The following is a 13,838-nucleotide window of genomic DNA, read 5'->3' on the forward strand; positions in this document are numbered from 1 at the left end:
GTTTGCAAATTCGGGAGCCAAGTAACACCCAAGGAGCAGAATCTCCACATATACAAAGGTTTTATCATTTTGAGAATATGGGTATTAAGAAGATGATGTATGTATGTTCATTAGTTTGTTTGTGATAGAGTTACATGTTATGTTTTATATATGCAAGTCATGTATCAGTTTGTGGAAATATAACAAATTAAAAATGATTGAAAGGAAATGAAAAGACTAAACACTGAATGTGCAATGTTCACATTGTTTCTCCTCTCCAGACTCCTTTTCTCTGTTTAACAGGTCTGAACCATTCAAGTCGTTGTTCATCCAGGAAATGCAGTGAAATACATTTTATCCACATGGCCATTTAAAATGGAATTTTGATAATGTTAACATTCAGATGCATTCAAGATGCTCACACCTTTAACCTAAGCAATATATTTGCCCTAAGAACTTTCTCAACATTGAAGGGCTGCACTGCAGTCTGAACGTGTGGTCTGAACAGTCTGAACAGATGGTTCACAGCACCATCATGTGGAATATTAGGGTACTGCAGCTATTCGCAACCAAAAGAGATCATGTCCTCTTCAGAAAATAACTTTGATTGATTTTCTTCAAATATGGACTGCCATTATTCCAGCAAGCTCTTAAGACTGGCAACAGGGGTAGGAAGTGGTAACAGGGATTAAAAATAGTCCTTGGTGATTACATCGTATGAAATAAATCAATACAATTAATTGTAAGGACAAAACCACACTTCATGAGTGAAGCAAATGACTTTTTGAAGCGCTTTTAATTAAAAGCCTTGTACAAGAAACACACAAAAAGCAACTGTAACAGGTAACATGACACTGAATACATAACCTGTACAATAAGGGTTTGCAAAACATGCTTCAGAAGTTCAGATACATTACACGTCATTAACATCATTGTCGTCATCATTGCCATCAATACATTTACATTATTCATATTACCATTAACGACACACAACTGCAGTCTTAACACATAAGTTCATCAGCTGGGGTTTCCCATCCCATCAAACCCATATTGGACTAATAAAAAAAACAAAAACAATGGCACTCAAAAAGCATCACATTAACATTATGCACAATTCAAAAAAAGTATTAATATACAGTACAAAGAAATCAATTAATTTCATTGAAACTTCATTCTCGTATTTTAACAGGTTTTTTCAATGAGTGCCGCATCTAGCACCTTGAAATTACGCCTCAAATTTAAAATCACAATTAAAAAGGGGAAAACAAAAGAATCAAGAGCCCTATTTGGTACAAAGATAGGCCACTAAGTCGAGTTGTGCTACCCCGTAAAACAGGAAGAGAGGAGAAAAGAAAACATCGCTATTGACAGTTGAAATCATTGCCAGGTAACCTAATACGCCATATCCTTACACTGGTACAAACTGTAAGAGTATCCTCTACACCATTCAAAATGTTTACGATACAGCATATGTAGTCATTGAGAGTATGATACAGTATTGACAACTAGAATAATCTACACAGTACACGACAGGAGAACACGACAGCTTCATCATCATGTGCTCAGAGAAACATGGAGTTCTACAGTATGCACAAAGCACTCAGGTGTTGCTGAGCGCCTTGCACGCTAGGTGACGACAAGTGTAATTCAAATAAGTCCCAACAATATTGCAGTTTGTGCCAATGTATCTATGCACTGTAAATTTCAAGTCACGGCAGATTTACGGAAGTATGGAAATGAGTCGGATGATGAAGACGTCACCTGGTGTGCAGCTGGGATGAAGACAGCAGCTATAAGGCAACACGCGGAAGGTTTTAAACATTGTAACACAGGAACACCAGACGAAGAGGCATGGTGGGAGAGCCTCTAGAGACCGGGGTAGCACCAGAGATCGTCATGAGTCTGGGTTTATTTTTTACATTATATTGTATAAAACTGTACTTCTACATCAAGTACTTCAGGTGAACTTGATAAAAGTTTCCGGGCAGATCAAGAGGCCAACATTTCAAACAGTTGATGAACAGATGTTAAATTTCAGGCATTTTAGCTGGCACATTTTGTAATTTGCAATAGGGGAGCAGAAATGGATGTTCCGCGTCTTCTCGACGGGCACTTTAGACAGGACATGTTTATGAACAAACTAGATATTATGACTAGAACATGACCTTTTAGTTAAAGGACAATATCTCTAACCATTTGACTACTGTACTGCCGAGAATAGTGGTCAGTGTTCATTTAACTCAACTTAAAATGGACCCATATACACAGGTACATTTTTACACTAATGATTTTGCTGTATAAGCGCACACCTGGCGTGTTTTCTGCAATTATTGTCCTAACAGCTCTTTCTTTCCATGATAGGAGGACATTGGGTCCTATAATGCCTTGCATGGTCTCAGTTCTATGTCAGGTAACATTCTCTACTGGGGACAATAGTTGATAAATCCCATGAAACTTCTAGCACCTATCCCCATTTCACCTGTTGCGTGAACATCAATCTCACAATGAGTTGATTAAGGGAAAAAAATGATCCACCATTTGGCCAACGGCTGGTGTGTGTTTCCTGAATGGCAGTAACACCAGAGGTTATTCATATTTAGTTGGATACCTCATAGCACCCCAAGATCCCACCACCAGGTGTGAAGATGCATAACTCTGCCTAATTTCCATCTTTAACTCCAAGAAGCTAACTTTTAACGTTTAGAACATTTTCACCACTGAATCCCAAACTAAGACATATCATAACGCAATTGGGACGGATATGAAGCCATATAGCAACAATTGCCCATGTACCACTGCTACATATAATAATCAGAAGATATAGCCAATCCCACACACCAACACCCCAAGGAGACCACACAAACTAGCCACAGATGGAGGTTAGGGTGTCTTCTCACTTTCAAATCAAGGTTATTGTGCATAAGATATCTGCCAGGTATCTAAGATATCTGGAGCAAATTATGTTTTTACTTCACGAAAAAAGATGTATCACTTCTTCAATTATAATAGAGCAGCTTAAGTGACTCAAGAGTTTCCCATCTGTGCAGGATGCCCTCTCAAGTCTGCTACAAAAAAAACATGAGATATTCCACTATATGTGGTATTAAGAAAAGCTGAAGCTCTGTCAACATTGTCTACAATGTGTAAAGTTTCAAGAAACTTCTTACGGTTCCTTTCACTTTCAAACATTCCATACGGTCTTACAGACCTTGATTTCTGGAGTGTATTTCAGTCAGTATTCAAATTGATGTACAGTAATAGTGGGTAGGCAATTACGTCTGTAAACCAATTACTGTCAATGTGCACTGTCAGAGTATCCTTCATTACACAATAATTGCAATATGATTACATCAAATATGCAGTTATATGTGCACTGGATCAGATGTCTGTTTAATACTTATTTGCGTCGTCCAAACTAGATTCATAAATTTAATTGCCATTAGTTTTCAAAATGTCAAGGAGTTCCAAGGGACTATTTTTCTCCACTTCCTTACTTAACAAACATTCAGTGAGAGGTCAAGAACAAATACACAAAAATACATTTCTATTTTATCTGGAGCCAGCCTCAGCCTACACTAGCCCTGTGTAGCAGAGAGTAACTTTCACAAATAATGCACCGTTAGCTTAAGGACTGGCCAGCAACACACCAATGACCATAGCAGGATATTAAACTAAATGGTTTACAGTCTATAGCAGTTATCTATGGAACTGCCAGTAGCTGATGAAATTAAACTCATCAGTCACCAAAAAACTACCAGCATGGCTCTTCTAGTCCTTCGGGAGTTGAGGAGTTACACAGTTTTACCTGCCACAGAAAATGTTAAGGAGACTACACTGTATTCTTATACTTATCACAATTAAAAAGCAGGCCAGTTTAGAGTCTTGGCAGACATTCCAGCGTGGTGTTTGTAAAAAGAAAGGAGGGAAAAAAACAGAAAAACACAAGGCAGGCATGAAAACAAGGCAAGGACAGCAATAAGTTAAATCTTATGTTTTTTGTTGTTGTGTATATTCGTTTGTAGCTTCTAATGTTGTGCGTGCATATAAATACTTATTCATATGTATATGCCTGTGCGTTCAAGAGAGCGAGAAGAAAAGGCCTTGAAATGATAGCAAGTTAACATAGAAGAGGGTTTTTTTATGCAGTAAGTAAGTACATACCTCGTTGTAATGATGCAATATACCGTAAGTCCAACTAAGTGCAAAAAACACATAACCTTTTTTATCATTAATAAGTTGAACCTCCAATGAACTTGGGGTGGGGGGAAATTGGCATAACACCTGAAGGCTTTCAATTCTAGCCTTCACTGTAAATCCTGTATCAAAATAGTATCCATCTCTTTCATTTACACTAAGTGTGCTTGATAAGGTTTTACTTTGGGGATATTTCCATTACACCAAACAAGCTAAACTCAGCATGCCTGAAGTAACTTAAAGGAAAACAAATACCACTTCCACCTAAGCGTTCTAAAAGAGTCAGTGCTGTGCAAGTGAACAAAATATGGCAATTTACGTGAAAGGAAGGGCTGTATTAGCTGACCCTTTCGAATTTACACACTTATGTTTCAAAAAATATGTTCTTATTACCATTCATTGGCTGGGCGGTTAAGTTACATTACATTTCATTACTACTTTCATTTAACATCTTCAAGTAAAGGGAGGAGGGGGGGCAGAGGGCCAAAGTGGCAATATTGGCAAGACGTGTTAACAATGGAAATAAATTTTGCAACAATGCAGCTTTCTATGGCTTGGGGAGGATGGGGTCTTCAGGGGCGGAAAGGCTGTTGGAGGGAGGGGAGGAGCCATTCTCAGGCACGGAAGAGGGTGATGCAGGGCAGGAGGCAGGGGAGGGGAACTCTTTAATGGTGACAGTGACCAGGTTGGTGGTGACATCCGTGACCACCACATCCTGACAGCTGGGCGCCATTTCCGGATGCCAGTCGGGGTCCCCCTCGGCAGGAACCCTTTTGGGGTCAGCGGGGGTCGAACTCTGGTTACCAGGGGCGATGGGCGGAGGGGGTGCTGTGTTGTTGGAAGCGGAGGGTTGGCATTTAGGTGGGTTTCTGTGCAGTTTCCTTCTTCCCCCATCTGAAGTCCCCAAATGGTCCAGGGCAGCCTGCTCCTCTTCATCCTCCAAGGAAGAAGATGCAGAGCCGGATGGGGATGAGGGGAGACAAACGGAAGCTGTTGAGGTTTGGTCAGTTGATGGGGCAGAAGCAGACTGGTGGGTGCTTTTGTCCTTTTGCGGTTCTGAGTGAAGCCTGGGTGTTGGCTGGGAAGAACCAGGGACCTGGGGTTTCTGGCTGGAGGGTGATTCCGCTACAGAAGCCTCTGCATTGGGTTTGGCCTGTGGACGTCCAGGGGCATACCGGCGCTGTTGGACAGCGGGAAACTTACGCTGGGACATGGAGGGGCTTCCTCTGGCTGCAGTAGTGGAGCATGTTCCAAAAGTGACGGGGCCTCCACATTGCAGCCCAAAGGGTTTCCCGTACATGGGGAAGCCCAGCAACTTAGCAGGGGGCTGGAATGGCCTATATGGAGCCTCACCCTGCTTCTTTCCAATGATTCTATTGCGTGAGGGGATGTTCTGTCGTCCTCCGGGAGCACTCCTGTTGCCCCCACCCCTCCCTGGCTTGCCAGTAATCTTCAGGTTGAGGATGATTCGACCCCGCTTTACCTCCCGGGGCTTGACCCGACGGTTCAGGATGCGGACGGTCTCAGAGAAGGGGGAGACATGCGGACGAGAGGGAAAGCCACCTTGGCTGAAGGGGGGCGCCAAGGGGTCTGTACGGGGGAGAGGACGCCTGGACATGCGGTGGCAACGACGAATGTCTTTCTTTAGCTTATGGGTGGCTGAAAGGGAGTTGAGTTTAGGAGAGGGTGCCACAGCTGAGGAGGAAGAAGAAGAGGCAGAGGGCATTGGTTGGATGGATGCGGTCGAAGAGGAGCGCGGTTTAGTCTGACGGGGATTTGTGGACCGAGAGCTGGTCTCTCCTTTCTGGGAACGAGCCTGGAGAGGACACAAAGTGATTTACAATTAGGGAAGCTAGCCAATATGCTAGTTTTAATTAAAAATAAAAGAAGATAAATAATTATATAAAAATATATACTAGGATATACAGTATATGCTCACTGTAAAGGTCTATTGTTCACATATTTTTTGTTTTAGCCTGACCACAACGACAATATGATTGTCTTGCAAGGTGGTGCTGAAAAAAGTTGGAATGATTGCATTGTAGATACAAGCGAGTTCTGAACAATACCTTCAAGACAACGTTTTTGGGTTTTGGCCCCCGTTTCTTTGGCCCGTGAATTTCCCTCTCCTGCTCCCTGAAAAAGGAACAAAGGAAAAGAAAACGTAAACTGCAAGTCAGTAGAACTACCACTAGAATGTATCCTGTTGATAAAGGCAACACTTACTAATCTATGCATCCCATGTCTATAATGCATGCAGAGCAAGTGTTACTGAGATGAACAATTAACTCAGCTTCCTTTTGGGTTTTATCAGCACCAAAAACAACGCTAATAAATTAATGAAAATACAAATAAAAGTTCAGTGCAGTGAAAGTAAGAAATTGTTTTTCAACAGAAAACAGGTTTGTGATGGCCAAGTGGAAACAAAGAGGATGAGATTAAAATGTGACATAAAAGGATATGACGATGAAAGGTGTGTGTGTGTGTGTGTGTGTGTGTGTGTGTGTGTGTGTGTGTGTGTGTGTGTGTGTGTGTGTGTGTGTGTGTGTGTGTGTGTGTGTGTCAGTTTGACAGTGTGTGTGCGTGTGCGTGTGCGTGTGCGTGTGTGTGTGTGTATCCGTTTGACAGAGAGCTTTTGAAGCCTCAAGTCTGAACAGGCCCAGATACTCTGTCCTGATGGGACCATTATGGTTTCCTGTAAACATCTCCTCTTTCCAGAGAGCTGCTTTCAAGTGGCTTGGCAGTAGACAAAAGGCATTTCAGTAACAATGTGCTTGTTAACAACGGGACAGTGAATGAGGATTGAAAGAGAAATGCAATCAATGTATAAAAAGCGGAAACAGGCAGACTGAGTGGGTATTGAAGAGACCTATCAACTTGGGTGTGATAAATCAGCATTCTTCCTAAACATTTCACCCCGTTTTCTAAAGGTGTAAACCGTTATTGGAAAAAATAAGTCCTGTCTGCTGCTATAGTGTGTAAAAAAGACAATACAGAAAAAAAAAAGGTGTTGCCTATTACCGTCTATAAAACTTGGGTGAACTGTTGTTTTTCTGAATCTAATATTATATCACATCAGGCCACAATTGTACTTACTTCCGTTCAAAGCCCGTTATCAGCCTGTCATCCAAAATGTTTTCTTCTGGCTCCCAGGTGCTGTGCCTGAACGCACACGCACACACACACACACACACACACACACACACACACACACACACACACACACACACACACACACACACACACACACACACACACACACACACACACACACAGTCAGTGAAGACTATTGAGACCACCTTTCTCTCTTTAAAAAAGAGATTGTAGGTTAACCACATAACCCATCCATATTCTAGGCATGTCATAACTCATAACAGGCGAACAAACATTCGCCTATTTTTAGCGAAAAGGTTTGGTGTAGTAGAGGGAAAAAAGAGTAACACTTACTTCAGTGCCCATCCTTTCCATTTAACCAGGTACTCAACTCTAGCCTGTAAGACAAAGGATTATCAAAACAAATAATAGCTCAATATACAAATAACAAATTTAAATACATACATCCAATTCAATGAAAATCCACTGCAGGGTAGAAGAATCCTTTTATTTTTGTGGTGTTTCACTCTGACTCACCAGCAGCATGAGGGCTTGAACAAGCATTTATTTTATATTTTTTGTAAAACTTTGTATTAACTTTGAATTATTTATAATTGCAGTGCTCACCATACACAAACAGCTGGGTATTTGCACTCTCAAAGAGGATGTGTGATTTTCAACACATCTGTCAGTGTGGGTCAATTATGCATTTTGTGTTGCTTTTACACAGGTGAAGATGATTAGATGAATACCTACAAACTTAATGTTTGTTGTCAACTTTTTTTAGTTGAAAATACATTTCACACAATAAGTTGTTTTTTACTTTTGTGTGAAAAGGCCTAGTTGGTTCCACTTTAACCACTTGAAATGATCCGTTAGTGGGAATTTAAGAATAAATCGTGCAGGTAACAAGTTGTTGTTTGAAGTGTGTATAGACCAATTCATTGCTTACCAACATGAGACTGGATGCACAGGTGATTGTTTCATGCAATCAATTCTCAACCTGTTGTTTCGGGGTGCACCCTAACCCCCTCCTGCGTGTTGCCTAGTGCTGCACGCCCTAGCGAGACCTGACAGAATGGGTTTAATTTGCAACCAATATGACTCTTGCAACCTGTGTGACATGACGTCGTCTGTTAAGGGGTCTATACATTAAATATAGAACACAACACATCACCTATACCTGGCCATGTTATAAAGTCATTGATTGTTATTCCCAGGATTTCTTATTATTCTAACTCTATGCCTGACCTTTTATCTTTATATTTTTTATATTATATTATATATGATTGTATGCATATTCTGTGTTTTGTCTTGTCTGCTATGTTCATTTTTGACTTAATTGTGAAGCATTTGATTTCTGTCCTGCCTGTGAAGCACTTTGAACTGCAACTCTGTATGAAATAAAGATTATTATTATTATTATTACTACAACTTGGACGCTAAACTTGTACTCTACAGTATTGTAGTGTTATCTGTAAGCAATTTCACTAAATAGCAACTGCTTTAAAGAAAATAACCCGGGGGTACATGTAGTTGGCCTTTTCTTTCACTTGAAATGGTCACAAAGACACCGAATAATGTGCAGCGTTAGCTACCATTAGCTTGCACACTCAAATAAAGGCCCCTCCATTAGAGCTAAAGTGCTTGTTGTGTGCTTTCCCTCCTTGCTTCTTTGTGTCGCTATTTTTATTGCTCTGCCTCCAATGCCAACATAATACGAGCCATGACCGATAGCCTAGCCTGCTAGCCAGTGTTGCCAGGTTTGACGAGAGAAACAAGCAACCGGTCTATGAGAACAAGCCCAAAAGCAGCAATAGTTGCACATGAGCACTTTAAACCTATATACATTGGCTTTTTGAAAATAGCCGATCTACAAGCTCACAACGCGTAAAAAAAATCCTGAAGACATATTAATTAATTAATAAATAATTAATTAATTACATGTTAATCTAATCAGCACTGGTTTAAACGACATTTGGAAACAAGCCCAAATAAGCAACTTAAACTTTAGAAACAAGCCCACAAAAACCCGCAACCACCAATATTTACAAGCGACTTCACAGAAAAACAAGCCCAAAGTCGGCTATAATAAAGAGACATGGCAACCCTGCCTGCTAGCTTTTAGCTCCCATGAAGGCATCCGCACACATTGCAAGGCCTCAACAAATAAATGCATGCTTCATCATCGTGCATTTTGGAGTCGTGCCATGATGATCACCCCTGGGGAACATCTGCACGCACACAGTCATATAAGACCCTCTCTCTCACCTTCCTGACGCGGCGTTTGAGTATGGCTTCAGCGGCAAACACACGATCCCCGGCCGCCGAGAGCTCCATCTTTCATGCCCGACTTGTCTCTCTCTGTCTGTTACACACACACACACACACACACACACACACACACACACACACACACACACACACACACACACACACACACACACACACACACACACTCTTTCTTTCTCACTCTATCTCTCGCCCCCCGCTTTAATTAATTCTTCAGTGTATACAAGCACAATATAGACTATACGATTGAGTAATAAATAATGATACTTGAAGACCCGTACTTTGACTACAATGTCAAGTCAATGTCAATATTAGGTCATTTTGATTGATTGAATACTTTATTAGTCAGAAATGTAAAGCAGCACAGACACGTACAAAGACATTTTAGGCTGAAAGCTCCTAATTAATAACATAATATGTTATTAAAGTATATAGGCTAAATGGAGTGATATGGATGTGTATTTATCTTGAAAAATAAGGGATTGTGTACAATATTTGTATATCAAAAATAGTGTTCCATTCTCACTCTCACTCTTCTACAATCTAGAGCAGTTCTCAAACTTTACAATTTCAAGGTCAACCCTATTGGGTACATTTGGTTACATCTGTATACTGTCAGAGTTACAGACTTGTAAGGGTCAATTTAGAACCCCCTCAAGGAACCCTGAGAGACCACTTTGAGAACCACTGATCAAGCACTTTCTCCAACACCAGCCCCTCAGGCAGCAGACACACAGCAACCAGGACCAGACACAACCTGCTGTTTGTCACGTGGCTGAAAGTCAGGCAGCCCCCTTCTGGTCGTCCTAGCAACGGCAACGGCTAGAGGACACCAGAGGATGCAGGCAGAGCAAACCGATGATGGAGCTATGATGGAGTTATTCAAATCTTTTAAAAAGGTTAAAAACAGTACAGGGCATAGTTTTTCCAGGCCTTTTCATCTGAATAAGACTTAGAGTACACTGTTTTTTTTAACACCTTTTATCCTGTCATTGATCAGAACTAATTCAGTAGGCTTAATAGCCTATCGTTGTCAGACTACTTCATATCTACATCTAGTTCTCAAAAAACAAGGAAGCAACCTCTAATCAGGTAATAACACCCTTTCAATCTGAGAAATCATAATCTATTCATCAAATTTCACCCAATTTACGGCATTGATCCAATGATTATCCTACTATTATGTTATCTCGTGGAGTTGTCGGAGCAGCCTATGACCATTCACACCAAGTTTGATTTGGGCGCTGATGGCAGGGTGGTTGGGGTGCATACCACTCTAGTGCCATGGCAACAAGTCCTGATTTCGATTCCTGAGCTCAGTGGACATTTGCTACTCGTCACTCCCTGACTCTCTCTCCATTACCTGTCTCTGTTCACTTAATGTCAATAATATAGAGCACAAAAATATATTTAAAAAGGTTTGTTAAAATTAGCCTATACATTCTCGTTTGACCTTGACCCTGTGCTGAACTAGCTTGGAAACCAGACGAATGTGCCAGTGCGTAAAAAATGGGCATTTTCCCAGTGGGCTGAAGAAAAACAATTGGTGAACAACCTGTTGGTTAATTTTGTATAGGCCTACTGACATCTGACATCTCATGATGTCAGATGCCGTTGCTCAGAGCCCAGACAGAACCAACAAATCTGTGTAAGGGAGGGAGGTACAGTGAAGTTGCAGGCCAGAAATATTTAAAAACTAGAGCGGCTTTAAACATGGCTTGTGTTTGAAGTGATATTCCTTGCCAACCTTAGCATACTGTTATTATACATAGATGTATAGATCCTCTGAAGTGGTTGCCCAACAATCTTTGAACAAATGTTCAGTTGCTGCAGCACTTATTTTTGATGTCTTATTTTTCCTGGGTCTACGCTATACATACTCCTGCATGGGACATATGGTGTTTCAGAGAAAAATAAAAACTGTATTCTTGAACTTGTCTAATTTTGGAGTCTTGGCCGTTCAACCAACTTCACAGTGCTTTCTCGTATCTCAAGAACCGTCTGACCGATCGAACTTAAACCTGGCAGGTGTATTGCTGAGGACCCAAGGGTGTGTGTTTCCTGGTGTGAAGACATTCGGGCGGTTGTCCAGAATTGCCTAGATAAAGAATAATACTGATACTGATGACATCAGATATCTCCATATATGGGAGCAGACAGATAGAAATCTCCACATGTGTACATAAAAGGATACAGCTATACAGGACGCAGTCTTTCCCTAATGGAGCCGTGTGGAACTCCATATTTTGATGTCAATTATGATGTCATATTGATTCTCTAGTTCTCTATATATAGCACACATTTCATATGACAGGCGTTGACTCAATCTCCTCCATTCAAAGAGTAAGATTTACACTGGGAACATTGTTGTGTATTAACGAACACAGGTTACGTTTTTTGGCCTATTGTCCAAGTAGCCTCTGTTCCATTACGTTGAGCACAGTTTTCGTTCGTGTGCCTGTTGCTTGGTGAATCAACTATGGGGGACAAGCCTGTTTGGGAGCAGGTAGGATCTGGCTTTGTGCAAAACTACTACCACTTGTTTGACAATGACAGAATGCAACTAGGATCAATGTATATCGATGCATCATGCCTTACATGGGAGGGAGAGCAGTTCCGTGGAAAAACAGACATCGTCTCAAAACTTTGCAGTCTCCCCTTCAGAAACATTGCCCACAGTATTACAGCACAGGACCACCAGCCAACCATAGACAACTGCATCATGAGTATGGTTGTAGGACAGATAAAAGCAGATGAAGACCCCATTTTTGGATTCCACCAGAGTTTCACCCTCAAGATGGGCGCTAACAACACATGGGTGTGCACCAACGACATATTCAGGCTGGCACTACACAACTTTGTCTAAATCCTGTTCCCACTGTGGCCACAGTGGAGGGTGCAGTGTTGAAAAGGAGGGGGAGGTTGGAGTGTATTTTAAGGAGTAGAGACATCCATCCCTCCGTCATCCCTGTCTCATTCACACCAGTTTGACAAACGGATTCTAGATGTCGATCATAGAACCTGATGTTTCTTTTACTGAGCGGCTGACTAATCAGATGCTCCTGTCATGCCCCTCCACTGATCTGCATGACGGGAGAGCCCCTTTACACTCAAGTCAGACCAGGAAAATGTTTACAGATGCCATAACTCTTACTCCGTTGACTCTGCTCTGTTCTCTATCTTATTCTGATCTCTTCTGCTTTACTCTACTAAAGATAGCAACTGAAGCTGACTCTGAACATGGATTTATGCCAGTCAACGATGTTGCTAATAGAACTTGAGTGAGAGCTGTGGAGTCACCTTCAGTTGCTACTTCAAGATGCAAGATATGCACAAAGAAAAGGAGGAACTGGCTGATAAGCACTGAAAGACACTGTATTTGCTCAGAGCTACACAGGAGGAGATAATTGGATGCCAGGCGGAGGGAGTGGAGCAAGCCACAGGGTCGTAATTGTTTAGACTCCAGATGGACAAAGAGGCGACGTGTATCAGTTGCGTTGACGCACACCAAAAGAGGCAAGTGAAGCACCCTTGTCGTAAACTCCAGGATCTCAACCAGGATGAGCTGTATCGGCGGCATCCCAAAACCTATACCACTTGTGCAAGGACGCGCTGTGATTGGCCAATACGCTTGTGCATGGATGCGCTGTGATTGGCCAGTAGCCACTTTGCGCTGAGTCGGCCCAAGCGAACTTCGCAACGTTCGGCACGGCTACGCGCTTGCTTTAGCTTGCTCGGTGGTGCCTCACGTGGCTCAAGTTCGCTTGAGACGGCGCGCCTCCGTCGCGGTCAAACACTATACGGACTAAAAACAATAGCCCGCAGTTGTTGTAGGCAGAGGCACTTCCGCGTTGGCCACAGAAGGGGGGCGTGGTTATAGCACAAGTTGTATAGGCAGGCTGTCCAGGGAAGGCAAAGGGGGTGGGATATAATAATGGACAAAGACGGGGTGTAATAGAAGTGTGGCTTCAATGTGGAACTCTGACATGTTGATGATGTCATATTGATGACACATCCAGTGTGGAACTCCATATTTTGGCAAGACCGATTGGTGGATCTGTGGGAGGGTGGATGGATCTGAGATTATTAATTCATGAAATGTAAACAAAAAAATATTCACAATGTGTGAAAAGATGTGGGCCTCAAGATTCCTGACACATGGCCCCCTTTATGTGGATCTGTCATTTCTCGAACACAAAAACATCCCCCTGATCTGTACTACCTAAATCTGCACTTGAAGAAGTCAGCAAGTGCTGAGGAGGAATTCAATCTTCGGTTTA

The 13,838-nt window shown here is 41.9% G+C and overlaps 2 protein-coding genes across 2 annotated transcripts; one reads left to right on the plus strand and one right to left on the minus strand.

Moving 5' to 3' along the window:
* Nucleotides 1-756: 756 nt before the first annotated feature.
* On the minus strand, nt 757-9,633 carry cbx6a (chromobox homolog 6a). Its single transcript, XM_084042224.1, has 5 exons — nt 9,538-9,633; nt 7,621-7,664; nt 7,270-7,335; nt 6,243-6,309; nt 757-5,989 (listed from the first exon to the last, which is right to left on the minus strand). The coding sequence occupies exons 1-5, from the start codon at nt 9,604-9,606 to the stop codon at nt 4,721-4,723; spliced, it is 1,515 nt and encodes a 504-aa protein (XP_083898350.1). The 5' UTR covers nt 9,607-9,633; the 3' UTR covers nt 757-4,720.
* A 2,404-nt stretch (nt 9,634-12,037) lies between these two features.
* On the plus strand, nt 12,038-12,424 carry LOC311054280 (nuclear transport factor 2-like; the record flags this gene model as incomplete). Its single annotated transcript, XM_084070156.1, has 1 exon — nt 12,038-12,424. One exon carries the CDS (start codon nt 12,038-12,040, stop codon nt 12,422-12,424), a length of 387 nt encoding a protein of 128 aa, XP_083926282.1.
* Nucleotides 12,425-13,838: the final 1,414 nt, after the last annotated feature.

The sequence above is a fragment of the Gymnoscopelus microlampas genome (assembly GCF_963454915.1).
Source record: "Gymnoscopelus microlampas genome assembly, chromosome: 2".
Classification (NCBI taxonomy): domain Eukaryota; kingdom Metazoa; phylum Chordata; class Actinopteri; order Myctophiformes; family Myctophidae; genus Gymnoscopelus; species Gymnoscopelus microlampas.

What these genes read in the sequence shown, in the direction of transcription:
- cbx6a (XM_084042224.1), bottom strand. Translation starts at nt 9,606, where the DNA reads ATGGAGCTCTCGGCGGCCGGGGATCGTGTGTTTGCCGCTGAAGCCATA. An exon ending in TCAAACGCCGCGTCAGGAAG is followed by an intron (nt 7,665 to 9,537) that starts GTGAGAGAGAGG and finishes TTTGTCTTACAG; the next exon opens with GCTAGAGTTGAGTACCTGGT. An exon ending in CCAAAAACGTTGTCTTGAAG is followed by an intron (nt 5,990 to 6,242) that starts GTATTGTTCAGA and finishes TGTCCTCTCCAG; the next exon opens with GCTCGTTCCCAGAAAGGAGA.